An 18,605-nucleotide genomic window follows, 5' to 3' on the forward strand; every position below is an offset into this window, starting at 1 on the left:
ATGCTTCGGTTTATTTCCAGAGTTCTTGCCTTCTTCCGGAGGAGGGTGGACTCGTCGGAGGCCGAGAGGGAGCAGCATATGAGGCTTTTGGAAGGTATTCATTTTCGTCTTCTCCCTCTCAGAGGCCTGCACCTAAGGGTGCTCCCCTCCCCTGATTCAGAGCCTCAGGCGCTCAGAAGGGGGCTGCATGGGCGTGGCAGCGCCTCCTTGTGGGAAGAGGCATCCCGGAGTCCCTGAGCATACCCAGAACCCTCCCGTCCAAAGTGATCCATGGTGGTGTAGACAGTGAAGGCCCCTGGGGAGCCATGCCCCACCCTTGCACTCTCCGCCCCCGTGCCTTTGGAACTTAACGTTGTGCATATGTTATGTAAGGTACAACGGATTCCTTCTCATATTTCCACTAGCAGTGGATCACCCAGATTAGCGGGTGCATTCGATTTTGTTTCTTAAACACGCGCGTATTTGAAGCCAAGTGATCAAGTCCTAGGTCAGTCGCTGGAAGCAGGCCTGGGGCCACATGGAAGGGGCTGCCCTTTATATCCTGAAATCCTGCCCCAGAGTCGGGGACTGAGGGGGTGGTGACTCAGGGGACACCAGGGCAGGCATTGCTGTGTCGGGGGGCACCCGTGAACACCGAGAATTTCGCCGGGGTTGGCGGCAGTCCTGCTCTGAAGCATGAATCCGATGGGCCGAGCCCGCGTCTCTGTCAAGCCTCAGGGCCGTCCGAGCATTACTGCCACGTGGCCCTCGGAAAACCCCGCAGGGAAGTGGGAGCATCCTCACGTCCCGGTTACAGCGGGGGGCAGGGGACACACGCCCAGGGGAGAGCGGGCACCCGGCTGGAGTCACCCAGACCCCGAGGCCCAGCAGCCATTTCCTCCTGTGGCTCCCCTCGCCCCCCGCCTCCTTCTGCAGGATGAGCACGGCGGGCTCAGGAGGGTCCCCTCTGTGGTCGGTGTCACCCCCCCCCCCCCCCAGCAGCGCCCCGTCCTGCCAGGTGCCTGAATCTGCCGGCAGCTCCTCTCCCCCCGGAGTGTGAGAGCCGCAGAGGAGGCCGAGTCTCAGGGGAGTGGGCTGCGGAAGGCTGCTGCTTAGCTTGAGCCGGAAGCTCTCGCCGTTGCATCCGTCAGCCGCACTTATTTTAAAGATTTTATTTATTTAACAGAGAGAGGGAGAGGGAGAAGCAGGCTCCCCGCCGAGCAGGGATCCCGGCACGGGGCTCGATCCCAGGACTCCAGGATCGCGACCCCAGCAGAAGGCAGATGCCCAACCAGCTGAGCCGCTCGGGCACCCCTGTTTGCCGTATTTTTGCCCATGGGGCAATACAGAAGAGTTTCTGACATACTTTCTTGAGCCTAAGGGGCAGTTGTCAGTCCCTCTTGGCGCTTTCACTTTTCTTATGTTTTATGACTTGTCATGACGAATTTGACCCATTTTAAAAGGTTTCAGGGGGCGCCTGGGTGGCTCAGTCGGTTAAGCGGCTGACGTCAGCTCAGATCGTGAGGCCGGGGTTCTGGGATCGAGCCCCGACTTGGGTTCCCTGCTCACAGAGTCTGCTTCTCCCTCTGCCTTTGCCCTTGTCCCTCATCCGTGGGCACAGTCTGTCTCAAATAAATAAAATCTTTAAATAAAAGTTCTCAGATTTTTTTTTTTTTGGCTTCTTGAAACCATAATCAATTATAATCAGTGTTTCTCCCAGCCTCCTTGTCTGTTTCTCCCAGTCTCATTTTTGGGCAGGCACCGAAGCTTTGTGGTTCGTAATGGGCTCTTCAGACTTACTCTCTAGGTTCAGATCCCAAATTATGGCTTACTAGCTGTGTTGAGGAAAAAAAAATAAATCTGAGTGTTTTGGATGTGCATTTGGGCTAGATTTAAACCCTCAGATCTCTTTATGTGCTTTTGTCTGGTGAGATGTTTGCATAATCCCCCCTGATTCTGCTGCTCTTGTTGATAAGGATAAAATTCAGTAACAATAATGGCTGTTTAAAGACGCTCTAGATGCAGAAACCATGACAACAACTAACATGTAAGCTCTAACGAGAGGGAGGGAGTCACAGTTTTAAGCTGTTGACACAGATGTGTCAGTTCCTAATTAAAACAACCCTTTCCCCCTCCATTTTATTGAGAAATAATTATGTATAACACTGTAAGTTTAAGGTGCGGGTGATGAATTGCTATCTGTATATATTGTGAAATGATTGCACAGTAAGGTTCATTAACCCATCCGTCACCTTATGTAATTATCATGTGTGTGTGCGCAATGAGAACATTTAAGATCTACTCTCCTAGGCAGACATTAGTAATGCCCTGGTTTTACAGATGAAAACAAATTCTGGGAGGTTAGGAAATGTGCCCAGGGTTACACAGATGGTAAAGGGAAGAGCTGTGTTCCCGGCCAGGCAGGCAGGTTCCAGACTCTGCCTTCTCCAGCGGAGCTCCTCTACCAAGGGCATTGGGCCACTGTGCCATACAGAGAAATGGTGGCACCAACCTTTCAACGTGAGCGTTCTGTCTCCCAAACACTTAATCACTATGTTCTCTGTCACAGGCATCCGTATCTCAAGCTACATCCAATTTCTTTCTTGATTTAGATCGTCGTCTACCAGGACTTCCTGTGGTAGGGCTTACTTCTCATGTGTAATTCGCTTTGGACATTAACTAATGGAATGTTTTGTTTCCCCATCTCTTAGGTGGCACCAGGTTGAAAACTGTACAAGGAGTTGTGACGAATATCTATAGTGATTATGGTTTGATTGATGACTTAATCTACTTCAGTAGTGATGTCGTGACTGGTGATGTCCCTCTGAAGGTTGGACAAGAAGTCACTGCCATTGTGGGAAAAGATAAAACATATGGATTGAAAGCAATCAAAGTAAGATTAGTATGAGTTTGGGGACCGACTTTATGCCTGGGGGACTTTCAGCCTTGCTTCTAGTTATTCGGCCTCTCTGAGATGACCTGGTCTGGCGGGTAGACACTGAGATTTGAAGTCCACTTCACTGCCTTGTGTGGGATACTTGGTCTTAGCTTTGTAGTGGTTTCTGCTTACAAAAATATAAATTGTATATCTAGACTTCAGCATTTAAAAATGTGGTTAGCGATAATAACTTGCTAGAGTCTATATTATTATTTTTAAAAATATTTTATTTATTTATTTGACACACAGAGAGAGATCACAAGTAGGCATAGCAGCAGGCAGAGAGGGGAAAGCAGGCTCCCTGCTGAGCAGAGTGCCCGATGTGGGCTCAGATTCCAGGACCTGAGATCATGACCCAAGCCAAAGGCAGAGGCTTAACCCACTGAGCCACCCAGGTGCCCCTAGAGTCTATATTATTCTGCTACTTCTTTTTTTCAGCCTTGTAAAGGATTGTTGATTTTGTTGAACTGTAATTGCTAGGTGAACAGACATGCATTTTAACCAATTTTTTTTTTAGATTTTATTTATGTACTTGAGAGAAAGTGTAAGAGAGCATGAGAGAGGGGAGAGGGCCAGAGGGAGAAGCAGACTCCTTGCTGAGCAGAGAGCCTGATGTGGGACTCGATCCTGGAACTCCAGGATCATGACCTAAGCTGAAGGCAGTCGCTTAACCAACTGAGCCGCCCAGGTGCCCTAACCAATTTTTTTAAACATTTTATTTACTTATTTGAGAGACAGACAGGGATAGAGAATTGGGGGGGGTGCGGAGAGGGAGAAGCAGGTTCCCCACTGAGCAAGGAGCCCAAGGGGAGGTCAATGTGGGGCTCAATCCCAGGTCTGTGAGATCATGACCTGAGCCAAAGGCAAATACTTACCCGACTGAGCCACTCAAGCACCCCATTTTAACCATTTTTTAAAAAGAGCAGTATTGTGCTCGCTTCAGCAGCACATATACTAAAATTGGAATGATACAGAAAAGATTAGCATGGCCCCTGTGCAAGGATGACATGCAAATTTGTGAAGCGTTCCATATTTTTTAAAAATAAAATCTTTTAAAAAATCAAAAAAAAAAAAAGAGCAGTATTGAGGTACAACAGACATACCATAAGATTCTCTACTTTTAAAAATATTTTTATTTATTTATTTATTTATTTATTTAGTAAATATATAAAGTATTATTAGTCCCAGGGGTACAGGTCTGTGAATCGCCAGGTTTACATACTTCACAGCACTCACCATAGCACATACCCTCCCCAATGTCCATAACCCCACCACCCTCTCCTTACCCCCCTCCCCCTGGCAACTCTCAGTTTGTTTTGTGAGATTAAGAGTCTCTTATGGTTTGTCTCCATCCAGATCCCATCTTGTTTCATTGATTCTTTTCCTACCCTCCAAATCCCCTGATTCTCCACTTTTTAAGTAGGCTCCCACGGGGCTTGAACACAACCCTGATATCAAGACCTAAGCTGAGACCAAGAGTCACATGCTTAACCCCATGAGCCACCCAGGAACCCCAAGATTCTCCAATTTTAAAGGCATAGTTCCTGGACGTTTTTAGTAAATGTAGTTCCTGGATGTTTTAGTCATGCAACTGTCACCTCAGTGACGATATTTACCATGTTTTAAAGATTTTATTTATTTATTTGTTTGACAGAGAGAGAGACAGCAACAGAGGGAACACAAGCAGGGGGAGTGGGAGAGGGAGAAGCAGGCTTCCCCCTGAGCAAGGAGCCTGATGCGGGGCTCCATCCCAGAACCCCAGGATCATACCCTGAGGCAAAGGAAGATGCTTAATCACTGAGCCACCCAGGTGCCCTGATACTTACCATTTTAATAGATACCATCATCGAATTATGCTTCAACTTTATTTTACCAATTAGCACTGTCAACAGCAGGCTGTGGAAAATGTGCCAATATTAAGAAGGATGGAAATATTTCAATCTTTGAAATATTTGCCAATCTTGAAAAAAAAAAAACAGTCTCACAATTTTATTTTGCATTTCTGTGAGTGTTGGGGAGAGTACAGCAACGTTTCTCTTCTGAGAGCCATTTCCACAGTAGGAGCATTAGAGCTATTTATGTTATGGGAATGAGAGCTTTGTTGGGAAATTTCTCATGTGAGCTTTTTTAAATTTTATTTTTTTAAAGATTTTATTTATTTATTTGACAGTGAGAGACACAGAAAGAGAGGGAACTCAAGCAGGGGGAGTGGGAGAGGGAGAAGCAGGCTTCCCACTAAGCAGGGACGACCCCCCCCCCTGCCAACATGAGCTTAATCCTAGGACCCTGGGATCGTGACTGGAGCCAAAGACAGATGCTTAACCAACTGAGCCACTCAGGCACCCCTCATATGAATGTTTTGCCAGTATTTCCTCCAAGGCTCTTTTGACTTTGTGCAGTTCAACTTTTTAAAAAAAGATTTTATTTATTTATTTGACAGAGAGAGAGATCACAAGTAGGCAGAGAGGCAGGCAGAGAGAGGGAGATGAGGAAGCAGGCTCCCTGCTGAGCAGAGAGCCCGATGTGGGGCTCGATTCCAGGGTCCTGAGATCATGACCTGAGCTGAAGGTAGAGGCTTTAACCCACTGAGCTACCCAGGTGCCTGTGCAACTTAATTTTGATATACTGGAATGTGCCCATCTTGTGCAGGTGAGCGGACTTGCCATTTTCTGAGATGTAGAAGATGGGGGGGAGTGCAGTTTTTTTTCTGGGAAGTTCAGAATATATTAAGTTTTGTCCATGTTAAGCTTGAGATACTGACGGACACTATGTCTGTAACTTGGTATATTCAGTTCAAGGATAGGAAACAGGAAGTGAATGTTAACAGAAGAGGCTGAGATGGAGCCTCTCCAGGAGAGGGAGGTCACATAGAAGCCAGGCAAGGTTTTCCAGTTGGATCAAATGCTAAGAGGTTGAGTGATGGGAGCGGAGCAAATGGACTGTTGGATTTGATAACCTTGCTGGTGATTTTAAGAGCAGTTTCAGAGGCATATTGGAGATATAAGGCCTGATAGGAGAGCAGTGAGGAGCTGATGGGAGATGGGGAGGTGAGTATAGACGAATCTTTAAATGTCTTTTGCTGGGAGGAGGAGCAAAGAAATGAGACTGAAGGAGAAATAGGATCAAGGGAGATTTTTTTTTTTAAAAAAGAAGGACTAAGAGTACCCTTATGATGAGCAGTGAGTAATGTATGGAATTGCATCACTGTGTTGTATGCCTGCAGCTCATAGAACAGTATAGATCACCTGTACTGGAATTAAGAAAATAAAAATAAAACAAAATAAAAATGAAGACAGCTACAAAATATTCCTGATGGCAATAAAAAGAGAACTGATTGAATGGAAAGCCAGACTACTTCTGGATGAAAAGGATATTTTAAAACTTTTGGTTTTTGAGGTGATCATAAGTTTAAGATAAACTCGATAAAATTCACAGATACTTACCAGAAAAAAAGAGGAAGGTCTAGAGAATGTTTGTATGTGGATTTATTAGAAAGAGAAAAATTGGGGTGCCTGGGTGGCTCAGTCTTTAAGCGTCTGCCTATGGCTCAGGTCATGATCCTAGGGTCCTAGGATCAAGCCCCACATCAGGCTCCCTGCTCAGTGGGATGCCTGCTTCTCCCTCTCCCACTCCCCCTGCTTGTGTTCCCTCTCTTGCTCTGTCTCTTTCTGTCAAATAAGTAAAATATTTAAAAAAAAGAAGAGGAAAAATTGTTGATATAGAGGGAAGACACAGAGACAAGACAGAGTGGTACCGTGTGCCCAGCTGGGGCATTGGTCTTGGGTAAGGGGCTTGGGTGACCCTCCACTATTGTAGGTAAGGCAGAGAAATCCAGGTGCCAGGAAGTTGATACAGGAGGCTTTGTCCAGTGGCCTTTATTTGCTCAGAGAAAACATCTGTGTTCACTGTTTCTGCATTAATGAACATAAAATATTTGCATAATTTAAAAAATAGCCTACCAGTGTTCCAGGTGTGGGCAGCTAGGTTCAGATTGTGAGAAGGCATGGTTACTCCGTGTGGTGGTTAGTAGAGAGTCAGGAACAGAGAGGACACGGGGTCTTCGAGGTCATCCATTTGGATATTGACAGAAGTGGTGGTGGGGCCGTAGTTGGGAGCCTGGTGCTTAATTCCTCACTGAAAATGAATGAGGGGGAACTGACCATGAGATTGACCTTGGCAGCTGGAAATGCACAGACAGAGAAATGGAAATAGGCTGTGACTTAGGCTATTAAAAACAAAAACAAAAGCCCCATGACAATGAATTGACACCTCTATGGATCAAGTTTCCATTAGAAACCTAATGAGGGCGCCTGGATAGCTCAGTGGGTTAAAGCCTCTGCCTTCGGCTCAGGTCATGATCCCAGGGCCCTAGGATCGAGCCCTGCATCAGGCTCTCTGCTCAGCTGGGAGTCTGCTTCTCCCTCTACCTCTCTCTGACAAATAAATAAATAAAATCTTAAAAAAATAAAATAATGTGTCAACAGTCTATTGACATTTGCAATCATTTGGTAATAAATCAATAATACATATAAATACTACATTTTCCCTTAAAACAGTGCGTAGAGTGCCACCTGGTTGGCTCAGTTGTTAAGTGCCTGCCTTCGGCTCAGGTCACGATTCCAGGGTCCTGGCAGGAAGCCTGCTTCTCCCTCTCCCACTCCCTCTGCTTGTGTTCCCTCTCTTGCTGTGTCTCTCTCTGTCAAATAAATCAGTAAAATCTTTTTTTAAAAGTGCATAGATATTTATGGATAGTACAGACATCTGGAGCAGGGTCAGTACCAGAATGGGGTCAGTGTTTATCTTTAGGTAGGTAGTAGATTTGTGAATTATGGGTAGTTTTTTGCTTCTTTCTCTGTCTCATGTATTTCTATAATGAATATGTATTATTTTCACAGTTAGAAAAGAAAAGGGGCGCCTGGGTGGCTCAGTCACTTAAGAGGACAACTCTTGATTTTGGCTCAAGTCATGATCTCAGGGTGGTGGGGTCCCAGACCTGCATGAGGTTCTGCTTCAGGCTCCACATGGGGCTCTGTGCTCAGGGAGGGGCCTGTTTGAGAGTCTCTCTCTCCCTCTCCCTCTGCCTCCCGTCCCCACCACATATACGCACGCTCTTTCTTTCTAAAAAAAAAAAAAAAGAAGAAGAAGAAGAAAAACAAAATACAAAATGAAGGCACTGTACTTCCAGGAATAAAGGTTTTGAATGCCCCCCTATTGTAGATAAATTAAGTCTTTGCATTTTAGAGCTTCTCCCTTCCCATGTTATTTTCCCAACTGTATATTTCATGTTTTGCCCTCTGGGTGCACTGATCTGGAATCTTAGTTTTCTTCCTTGCTGCTCTAATTTGGAATGTGTTGTCTCTCTCCTCCTGCCATCTTCCTACCCCTGTCCTTAACCCTGCTCCATTTGCCGGCTAAAAATCATTCTCCTCTCTCACAGCCCATGTCCGATGCCACTCTCTCCAAGACTGTGTCCTATGTTCTTTCATCTGAAATTCTCTCCTTACTGGGAATTCCCAGAAGCCTACATTGCACTTGGTTTTATCATTTGTCATAACTTATACTGAATAACTGATTTTTGTCTTTTATTCCCCCTGGATTGTGACTTGCTAGAGGGCAGGAACAGTATATCTCCTACCTTTGAATCTAGTACTATCAGGGCATTGAACTTGGTTGGTACACAAAGTATGTTTTTAGACACATTTAAAATATATATGACAGAACAGGGACGCCTGGGTGGTTCAGTCAGTTAAGCATCAGACTCTGGATTTTGGCTCAGGTCATGATTTCAGGTTCGTGAGATTGAGCCCCACATCGGGTACCATACTGAGCATGGAGATTCTCTCTCTCCCACGCACACAAAAAAAGATTCTCTCCCTCTGTCTCTGCCCCTCCCCCAGCTCACTCACTCTCAAAATAAATAAAATCTTAAAAAATAAATATGACAGATAACACTAAGAGTGAACCTTCATTTAAACTATAGACTTTAGGGACGTCTGGGTGGCTCGGGGGGTTAAACATCTGCCTCAGGGCTCAGGTCATGATCCCGGGGTCCTGGGATCGAGCCCCACATGGGGCTCTCTGCTCATTGGGGAGCCTGCTTCCCACCTCTCTCTGCCTGCTGCTCCCCCTGCTTGTGCTCTCTTGTGCTCTCTCTCTCTCTCTCTCTCTCTCTCTCTCTGGTAAATAAATAAATAAAACCTTAAAAAAATAAACTGTGGACTTTAAAGATACGGTATCAGTATCAGTTCATCAATGACAGAGATGGACCAGTCCAACAGTGCAAGGTGCTAGTAATAGGGCACACTAAGGACAGAGGGGCAGAATGTATGGGAAATTTCAGCTCAGTATTCCTGCTCTAAAAAATAAAGTAATAAAAGATAAAAAGCTCATTCATTATTTTCATCATCTCATGCCTGTGATACATTTGTCAGGTGAACTGTTTATTATACTTGTTTCAACCACTTCTGGAATGACAGTGATTTAAGCATGTTTCTGCTTTTTCAAACTGCGTTATGTTTGCTGGAATGGTTTCCTTTTCTCACAGGTGGATGCGCTCTGTGACAGTTGCCATGGCAATGGGCCCCCGGACTCCTATGCTAGAGTTTCATTTGGCTGTGTTTCCACTGTCGTGGAAGGCGCTAACTACATTGATCACACAACCTACTTCTCTCTAGATGTCGTTTGTAAAGGTACAGTTTACATGGTTCAACATTTAAAATTCGGTTTTGCCTTTTAATTTTATCGACTGGCTTTGGAGATGGTTACCGGTACCATTTCCAGGAAATCCATTTGGCAAGAGGATTTTTGGATTTGAACTACTTCTCTAGTGTCCTTGGCTCCAATCAGAGGCTCTTTGGTACTTGAGGTGGGCCTTAGAAATCGAAAATAATGTGCAGCAAGGGAAAGCTGACATAATGTTCTTAGAAACTGAGGCTGTCATTTGTTGACATTTCATTTATTGGATGTGGTGGCTAGTTTTGTGTCATTTTCCCATTCATATAGGCACTGAATTTCTAATCTAACTGAAAAATAATACAGGTCCACAGGGATATTCTTTTTCTTTTATTTGAATTTTTTAAAGATTTATTTATTTATTTTAGAGAGAGAGCAAGTGGGGGAGAAGGAGAGAGAATCCTGAAGCAGACTCCCTACTGAGTGCGGAGCCCCATGTGGGACTCATTCCTAGGACCCTGAGATCACAACCTGAGCCAAAACCATGAGTCGGATGTCCAACCAACTGAGCCCCCCAGGCACTGCACAGGGATACTGTTTTTTAAAAATTATTTCAGGGGCGCCTGGGTGGCTCGCAGGTTAAGCCTCTGCCTTTGGCTCAGGTCATGATCTCAGTGTCCTGGGATCAAGTTCTGCATCAGGCTCTCTGCTCAGGAAGAAGCCTGCTTCCTCCTCTCTCTCTGCCTATCTCTCTGCCTACTTGGGATCTCTGTCAAATAAATAAATAAAGTCTTTTTAAAAAATTATTTCAAATGCCTTAAAACCAAGTTTGGAGTTAGTCTTATACCTTTCTGTTCATTTGCAAACTCTGCCTGCCCCTCTGCCCGGCCCCCAGCACCATACATGGAGGGCCCAGAGAGACCAGGGAAAGGGGCAGGCCACTCCTGATTGGTGGGTGGCTGGTGTAATAAGCAAGGGAACTTACAAACGAAGCTTGTCTGTGGGGGGGGGACACAAAAGGAGTAGATCTTTGCACCCATCTGCCAGAATATTAGAAGTTGACATAAATGCCTTAATTGAGTTCAGTCACCTATACGGTCCAGATTGTCTCTGCCACACCTTACTCTCTACAGGCTTTGACTTCCACCTGCGGGAGTTGGAGGGCTAGAACATACATTCCCAGGACAGGGCAGGGGGTGAGGAGCCCCCAAACCCCCAGGCTCCTCTTCCTGGGTCAGCTGGTGGTCACATCCTCTTGATGACCTCCCCTAGCACTTGCTCTGGGTGTGTGTGAGTGTGTGTGTACTATTGTTGAATTCTGTTTGTAATTATCAGGTCTAACAGTGTGTTGTTTCATGCCTAAAGCAATTATTTCTTAATTTGTTTATCTAGTTGAGTTTAACTCAGCTCGTGATGTAGTGCTTGGTAGTGGCAAGACAAGACAAGTAAGACTTGTAAACCCTGTGTGTAAAGGGTTCATAGTCTATTTGGGAGAGATGGATGTGTAGGCACATTTTTTTAAAAGATTATTTATTTATTTATTTATTTAAAGATTTGATTTATTTGTTTGTCAGAGAGAGAGAAAAAGCCAAGCATAGGGAGCACCAGGCAGAGAGAAGCAGGCTCCCTGCCAAGCAAGGAGCCTGATGTGAGGGGCGCCTGGGTGGTTCAGTGGGTTAAGCCTCTGCCTTTGGCTCAGGACATGATCTCAGGGTCCTGGGATCGATCCCCGAATCTGGCTTTCTGCTCAGTGGGAGCCTGCTTCACCCCTGCCCCCAACCCTGCCTCTCTGCCTTTCTGGCTACTTGTGATCTTTCTCTGTTAAATAAGTAAAATCTTAAAAAAAAAATAAAATCTTTGAAAAAAAGGAGCCCCATGTGGGACTTGATCCCAGGACCCTAGGATCATGACCTGAGCCAAAGGCAGACACTTAGCCAGCTGAGCCACACAGGTTCCCTAGGACATGTGGGTACATTGAAAGAACATGATGAAAACAACATTACTGAGCAGGGAAGACAGAATGACCACCCGCTGTGGGGAGACTTGGGGAGGGCTGCCTGGGTAAGATGCTTTCCTAGCCAGACTCTATACTTTGCCACCCTCTGCCAGGCTAGCTTTGGAAAGACAAATAGAAGTAAGACTTTGGTACCTGTTTAAACCCAACCAGTTGTTGTGTAGCTTGAATACCAAAGGGGGAAGTTGATTCAGCCATACCAGGCAGCTTTCCACTTCATTTTCCTGAGATTTAAAAGTCAGGACTTGACGGGCGCCTGGGTGGCTCAGTGGGTTAGGCCGCTGCCTTCAGCTTGGGTCATGATCTCAGGGTCCTGGGATCAAGTCCCGCATCGGGCCCTCTGCTCAGCGGGGAGCCTGCTTCCTCCTCTCTCTCTCTCTCTGCCTGCCTCTCTGCCTACTTGTGATCTCTCTCTATCAAATAAATAAATAAAATCTTAAAAAAAAATTAAAAAATAAAAGTCAGGACTTGGGGCACCTGGGTGGCTCAGTGGGTTAAGCCTCTGCCTTCAGCTCAGGTCATGATCTCGGGGTCCTGGGATTGAGCCCTGTGCCAGACTCTCTGCTCAGCGGGGAGCCTGCTTCCTCCTCTCTCTCTGCCTGCTGTTCTGCCTACTTGTGATCTCTCTCTCTGTCAAATGAATAAATAATATCTTAAAAAAAAAAAAAGTCAGGACTTGACTGTAGTTGGTAACCGTGGAAGTCCCCAGAGATGATTATTGGTGACAGCTGGGATTTTAAGACACGTTTAGTTAGAAATAGCTCGTTCAAGGAGAAAAGGCCCCTGGGATTGCTAAACTCTGAAGTCAATTTCCCAGTCCGTGTAACCATGCCAACAGGAAGGCGCCACCAACGGTAGCCCTCCCTAGGAGAATTCATCTCAAGATGGGAAACACTTGAAAGTGTTTTTAATGCCAAAGGTAGTGATGGAAGGTGCAGGAAAGAGTGGGAAGGACTGATGTAACCAGGGCCCTGAGGCATAAAAGAGGCGGCACCCAGAGCACAGGCGAAAGGTTTTACTGCGGCAAAATTAAATTGAGTGAATCAGCATAATAGACCTCTGGAGAGTGGAAAAGAAGAATGTATTAGAAAGGCCTGAGCACCTAATCAGTCATACTTAGCATTGTCAGAAGAGCTGATGTTAATCTGATTATGAAACCTAAGGAAAAAGACCAAAGATAAATTCCGATTTAATGTAATGGGAGGGGCTCAGTTGGTTAAGTGACTGACACCCAACTCTTTTTTTTTTTTAAAGATTTTATTTATTTATTTGACAGACAGCGATCACAAGTAGTCAGAGAGACAGGCAGAGAGAGAGGAGGAAGCAGCCTCCCTGCGGAGCAGACAGCCCGATGTGGGGCTCGATCCCAGGATCCTGGGACCACGACCTGAGCCGAAGGCAGAGGTTTTAATGCACTGAGCCACCCAGGCACCCCTGATACCCAACTCTTGATTTCGGCTCAGGTCACGATCGCAGGGTTGTGGAGGTCAAGCCCGTGTGGGGCTCCATGCTCAGTGGGGAATCTGCTTGAGATTTTCTCCCTCTCCCTCTCCCTCTGCTCCCTCCCCTACTCCCTCTCTCTAAAATAAATAAATAAATAAATCTAAAACCAAATACATAATTGGAATTGAGATGCCTGGGTGGCTCAGTCGGTTAAGGGTCCAACTCATGATTTCAGCTCAGGTCATGATCTCATGGGTCCTGAGATCAAGCCCCGACTCAGGCTTCACCGTCAGTGGGGAGTCTGCTTGGGATTCCCTCCATCTGCCCCTGCCCCCAATCTCTCTTTCTCTCTCTCTCTCAAATAAATAAAAACTTTAAAAAAAATAATGGGAATCTAAAAGATGGAAAAATTGTTAAATTTTCTCATCCCACATGGTGGGTGGGGACTCAGTGTATATTCTTTTCTTGTAGATGTTCATGCAACAGAATATTTGAGTGCTTAGCCCTGTCCCAGGTACTGTTTTCCTAATATTTGCATTCTGATGAGGTAGATCTCAGATGGGCAGCAAGTGAGTGAGTCCCCCCACCGCTGCCAAAAGAGAGAGAGTTCCAGAGTATTTTCTCCTCTCCAGGACTTGAACCAGGTACTGTGACAGTACTGGGAGTGGGGTGGGCTGGGCTGGGTGGGGTTTGCTATTGGTATCAGATTAGGGAAAGCCTCATTGAGGAAATGACTTGGGCCTGAGGGAGGAGTTTGGCTGGGGAAAACACTTAAATCAGGGGAGAGTCACTGTAAAAGTCCTAGGGTGGGAAAATCCATGGCCTGTCGTAGGAACTGAAGGATGGACAGGGCAGTGTGGTGAGCTTGTGTGCTATGACCTGAACGAGGGGTGGTATGAGATGGGATTGTAAGTGCCAGGAGGATCCCTGGGGTACGATGTGGTCCTGTGTTAGGTTCGTTATTTACACTAGATTTACTCCTGTTGAGAACCTTTTGAGGTAGCCCGGATGCAGTTGGTTCTGGTAGGATAGGGTAGTGACGGAAACAGCTAAGAGTGGGTTGAGGAAGAAGTGGGAAGTGAATCTGTGGAGACCATGAGAGCCTGGAGCACGGAAGAGGGAGTAGCTGAGCCTGTGTGTTCTTCCGTTCAGAACTCAGAGGTGTTTCTATGTCAGTGGAGGTGCTCGAATGGGTGCTTCCAAGCCCAAGATCCCATTTGTGGTGACCTGCTTCACAGGATGGTGGTGACCTGCCCCATTTTGCAGACAAGGGTGAGAGGGTTTAGGTTCATGAGTGTTTGCTTGTTGGAAATGGTTAACATCAGGAATGGGTCCAAGATTATGTTTTTTCAGGTAAATAAACAGCAAATCTTAACCATTTTGATGAAGGATGCTAAAATAGAATAGAGCATTCAGCCTCAGGGCGGGGGTGCGGAGTCTACCAAGTACACAAGGCTGGAATTTCATTCTGTAGTTTTCAGGGTGCCTAACATCCTACATATGCTTATCTAACCAGTGTGTCTGAGTTAGAACCCTGGGGTCTCAAGTAAGGTTTTTCTCTTTATTTTTCAGAATATACTGGCTTGAGGGTCACCTGGGAGGATCAGTCGGTTAAGTACGTGACTTTGGTGCAGGTTGAGATCAAGCCCTGAGTCAGGCTTCCTGCTCAGCGGGGAGCCTGCTTCAGATTCTTTGTCCCTCTCCTACTCACACTCTTTCCCGTAAATAAGTAACACTTTTGTTTTTTAAAGAATATATTGACTTGTGTGCCCATTTGAAAGAATAAAAGGAAATCCCATGTAACATTTTAAGACTTTATTTTTACTTATCAAAGAGAGAGCTCTAGCATAAGCAGGGGGTGCAGAAGGCAGAGGGAGAAGCAGGCTCCTCAGAGACATTTGACAGACAAATCACAAGTAGGTGGAGAGGCAGGCAGAGAGAGAGAGAGGAGGAAGCAGGCTCCCCGCTGAGCAGAGAGCCTGATGCGGGGCTCGATCCCAGGACCCTGAGATCATGACCTGAGCCGAAGGCAGAGGCTTTAACCCACTGAGCCACCCAGGTTCCCCCAGCTGCTAACATTCTTATGATTGGATTTGGGAGACTAGGGTAGACTGGGAGATGTTGGAGTGTTTATTCCTCTAGATACCTCATTGCTAGGCTGCACATTGGCAATGACTTTATACATCTACCAAAGGCCATAGCTTGTGTAGGGCACCCCGCTCCTAGAGCTATAGCTATAGGGGGTGACCATATCCTCTCTTGTCCAATCTGAGTCATTCTGGGGCTAAAAAACGGTATTACACTTGCTTAAAGTTAAATCGACTTTAGAAATTATTATGTGTGACTAACAAATTGGTTTTCTAAGTTTGGGCATTTACAATAGTCAATATATTTTTTCTTTTTTTAAGTTTTATTTATTTGAAAGGGAGACAGACAGCACAAGCAGGGGGAAGGGCAAAGGAGCCCAACATGGGGCTCAATCCTAGGGCTCTGGGATCATGACCTGAGCCAAAGGCAGATGCTTAACCAGCTTATGGAGTCCTCACATGACATTTCCTTAGTGTGTGTGAGGGGGAGAGAGAGAGAGAGAGCACAAAACCCTCAGTGCCCCTTCTTACAAGGACACTAATCCTATCAGATTAGGTTCCCTTTCTTTGTTTTTTTATGTTTACACCCAACATGGGACTTGAACTCATGACCCCAAGATCAAGAGTCATGGGCTCTATTGACTGAGCCGGCCAGGTGCCCCTTCTTAGGAGCTCATTTAATCTTAGTTACTTCCTTAGAGGCCCCATCTCTGATTACAGTCACCCTGGAGGTCAGGGCTTTGACACAGGAATTTTAGGGGGACACATTCAGTCCATAGCCCAGAGGAATCATATAATTCGTGTATTCATCAACTTTCCTGGAAAATTATTTCATGACTCATTTTCCCTAAACATGCATTCATGCTTCTGCTCATTGCTGCCAAAAGGGTTTAGTGAAAACTAAAAACGGGGGTTACCACATTATTAAACAAGTAAGTAGTTATAGGTTTACATTATGGCAAGGACATTCAGACTAATCTCTACCCTGCATGACAAGACATCGGAGTTGAGTTTGCCTATAAATGTATTAGGTAAAGCTAACCTGGAGTTTCTTGCATTTCCCAGCGATCCTCCTGACTTGATAGCCCGGCAGAATCTTGCCAGTTTTAGGCTGTGGAGTGTATTTGGGGCTGACTATGTGCCAGGCACTGTTCTGTGAGTTTTATATGCACTGATTAATTCTCCCATCAACTCTCTGTGCTAAGTCCTACAGTTATGCTTCTCATTTTATAGATGAATGAATCAAAGCACAAAGAGGTTAAGAAACTTGCCCAAGGTTGCAGGTCGAGTAGTTGGAAGCTTGGCAGCCAGACTGACACATGTGCCCTGACTTACACACTTCTCTGCGTCTCCAGAGTGGTTGCAAACTTGAACAGTGGTTTAATAAATTCCGTGCTGCTCTCAAAGAGCTTGGCCTGGGATGCCCAACAGACTTAGTTAAACCAGAGAGAGAATCGATGTCTAGAGGATTACAGACATCCTTCCTTTTTTTAAGATTTTATTTATTTGACAGACAGAGATCACAGGTAGGCAGAGAGGCAGGCAGAGAGAGAGGAAGGGAAGCAGGCTCCCCACTGAGCAGAGAGCCCAATTCGGGGCTTGATCCCAGGACCCTGGGATCATGACCTGAGCCGAAGGCAGAGGCTTAACCCACTGAGCCACCCAGGTGCCCCTACAGACGTCCTTTCTGACAGGAAGACTTCCAAGGTTCCCTGTTTTAAAAGGTTCAAAATGTACTCTCGATGTAATTGAAATTATTTTAGGGTCTCATAATGTCAAGGTGACTGTGAAACTGAACATAACCAAGACTGAGAGATCCTTTCAACTCAGTTTCTCTCCATGGCTGTTTTAGGTTTCGAGCCTTACCAGGGGGACCGAGTAGAAGTTGAGTTTTGCACCCCGTCGGACACACTGAGCAGAAGAGCCCTGTCGGTGAAGCCTCAGAGACATAAGCATGTGCATGAGGTAGTCCGTTGGCGTGTAGCTCTTGTTATTGGGTTCTGCTTCTCCTTCCTTGAGTGACCTTTGCTGCTTCCCGGGATTCCATGTGATGTGTTGGCAAAACCATTCTTTGCCAAGGAAGAGTCTCTTTCCTTATTGAACAGACTGTGCTTCTAAATGGACACAATCTGAAGATACTATACAACACACGTATAATTAAGATCTAAATTAGGCAGTCTACTTGGGAGGTATTAAAATACCCTGAGAGCAACCAGAACAGAAAATAAATCTTGTTGAGGGAATTGTGGGGGGAAGAAGGGGACCAGAGCTTGCGGTAAATGCTGAGTGTGACTTAGGTATTGGAGAGTGGAAATGAATGGAAAAGTTGGTCTGCACAAAGGGACAGATGGTGCTTGGGATGTGACCCCGGAAGTGGAGAAATGGCCTTCTGTTGGCCACCACATTCCTTTATCGCTCTATCCCTTTCACTCCCTCAGCGGTCGCTGGAGAGGTTAATGGACATTATATGGTATATCTAGTGCAAAGTTTCTAATCCTCGACTGGGGCTAGGTCTGCAGGGCTTCTGATTTAGCGGCTGTGAGGTAGAGGTCGCCATGGGTAGTTTTACAAAGTGTTCCCGGTGTTTCCAACATGGCGGCCAGGCTGGGAACAGAGTGACCTACAGATTAAAGTGAGATCGAGGAGATGCAGGCCGGGTTACAGCGGACGGTGCTTTTGCATCAACAGTTCTATTTGTAATTACAGGTCTGCATTACTAGCCTCCATGGAAGAAATGGGGTGATAGATGATAGCATCTTTTTCACCTTGGAATCTCTGAAGCTGCCTGCTGGATACACACCTCAAGTATCCGATGTTGTTAACGCTGTCGTGGTGGAGAGCATCCAGTCCTGCTATACTTGGAGAGCGATTTCTATGACTCCAGTGAAAAGGTGCTAATAAGAGAATAGCATTTGTGTTCCCTGGGTGTCTTCTCTTTTCTTATTAGCAAAAGTCCTGGTTTAAATGTGTTTTGTGAAAAAGAGCTTAGTAAGCCTAAGTTAATTCAAGCTAAATTAACTAAACAGTTAATTCAAGCACAGCCTTTCAAGTTCCATGTGGGCTGGTTAAATGGAGTATACCTTCTGGAGAGTGGCCAGCATTTTTCATTATTGATTAAAGACATTTTTACCATAATCCTTTGTTTATCTTTTTAAAGACTTTATTTATTTGAGAAAGAGAGAGAATGAGTAGGGGGTGGGGAGGGGCAGAGGGAGAGGGATATGGAGACTCCTTGCTAAGCAGAGGGCCTGATGCAGGGTTGATCCCATAACCCTGAGATCATGATCTGAGCTAAAGCCAGATTTATTTATTTATTTATTTTAAAGATTTTATTTATTTATTTGACAGAGAGAGAGAGACAGAGCAGAGGCAGGCAGACTGGCAGGCAGAGGGAGAGAGAGAAGCAAGGCTCCCTGCTGAGCAAGGAGCCCAATGCCGGACTCGATCCCAGGATGCTAGGATCAAGATCTAA

General features: G+C 45.7%; 1 protein-coding gene and 1 non-coding gene across 2 annotated transcripts; both read left to right on the forward strand.

Annotated features, from left to right (window-relative positions):
- On the forward strand, positions 1–18,200 carry CT55 (cancer/testis antigen 55). Its single transcript, XM_059156847.1, has 5 exons — positions 1–94; positions 2,691–2,872; positions 9,462–9,606; positions 16,986–17,098; positions 17,840–18,200. The coding sequence occupies exons 1-5, from the start codon at positions 1–3 to the stop codon at positions 18,029–18,031; spliced, it is 726 nt and encodes a 241-aa protein (XP_059012830.1). The 3' UTR covers positions 18,032–18,200.
- On the forward strand, positions 3,848–3,954 carry LOC131822264 (U6 spliceosomal RNA). Its single transcript, XR_009350146.1, has one exon. It is a non-coding gene; the product is annotated as a U6 spliceosomal RNA (small nuclear RNA).
- Positions 18,201–18,605: the final 405 nt, after the last annotated feature.

Source organism: Mustela lutreola, chromosome X (genome assembly GCF_030435805.1).
Source record: "Mustela lutreola isolate mMusLut2 chromosome X, mMusLut2.pri, whole genome shotgun sequence".
Lineage (NCBI taxonomy): Eukaryota > Metazoa > Chordata > Mammalia > Carnivora > Mustelidae > Mustela > Mustela lutreola.

Bases quoted from the DNA above. Each gene is read 5' to 3' on its own strand.
- CT55 (XM_059156847.1), top strand. From the start codon at position 1: ATGCTTCGGTTTATTTCCAGAGTTCTTGCCTTCTTCCGGAGGAGGGTG. The intron at 9,607-16,985 runs GTACAGTTTACA...TGGCTGTTTTAG, and splicing joins TCTAGATGTCGTTTGTAAAG to GTTTCGAGCCTTACCAGGGG. The intron at 17,099-17,839 runs GTAGTCCGTTGG...TTGTAATTACAG, and splicing joins GACATAAGCATGTGCATGAG to GTCTGCATTACTAGCCTCCA.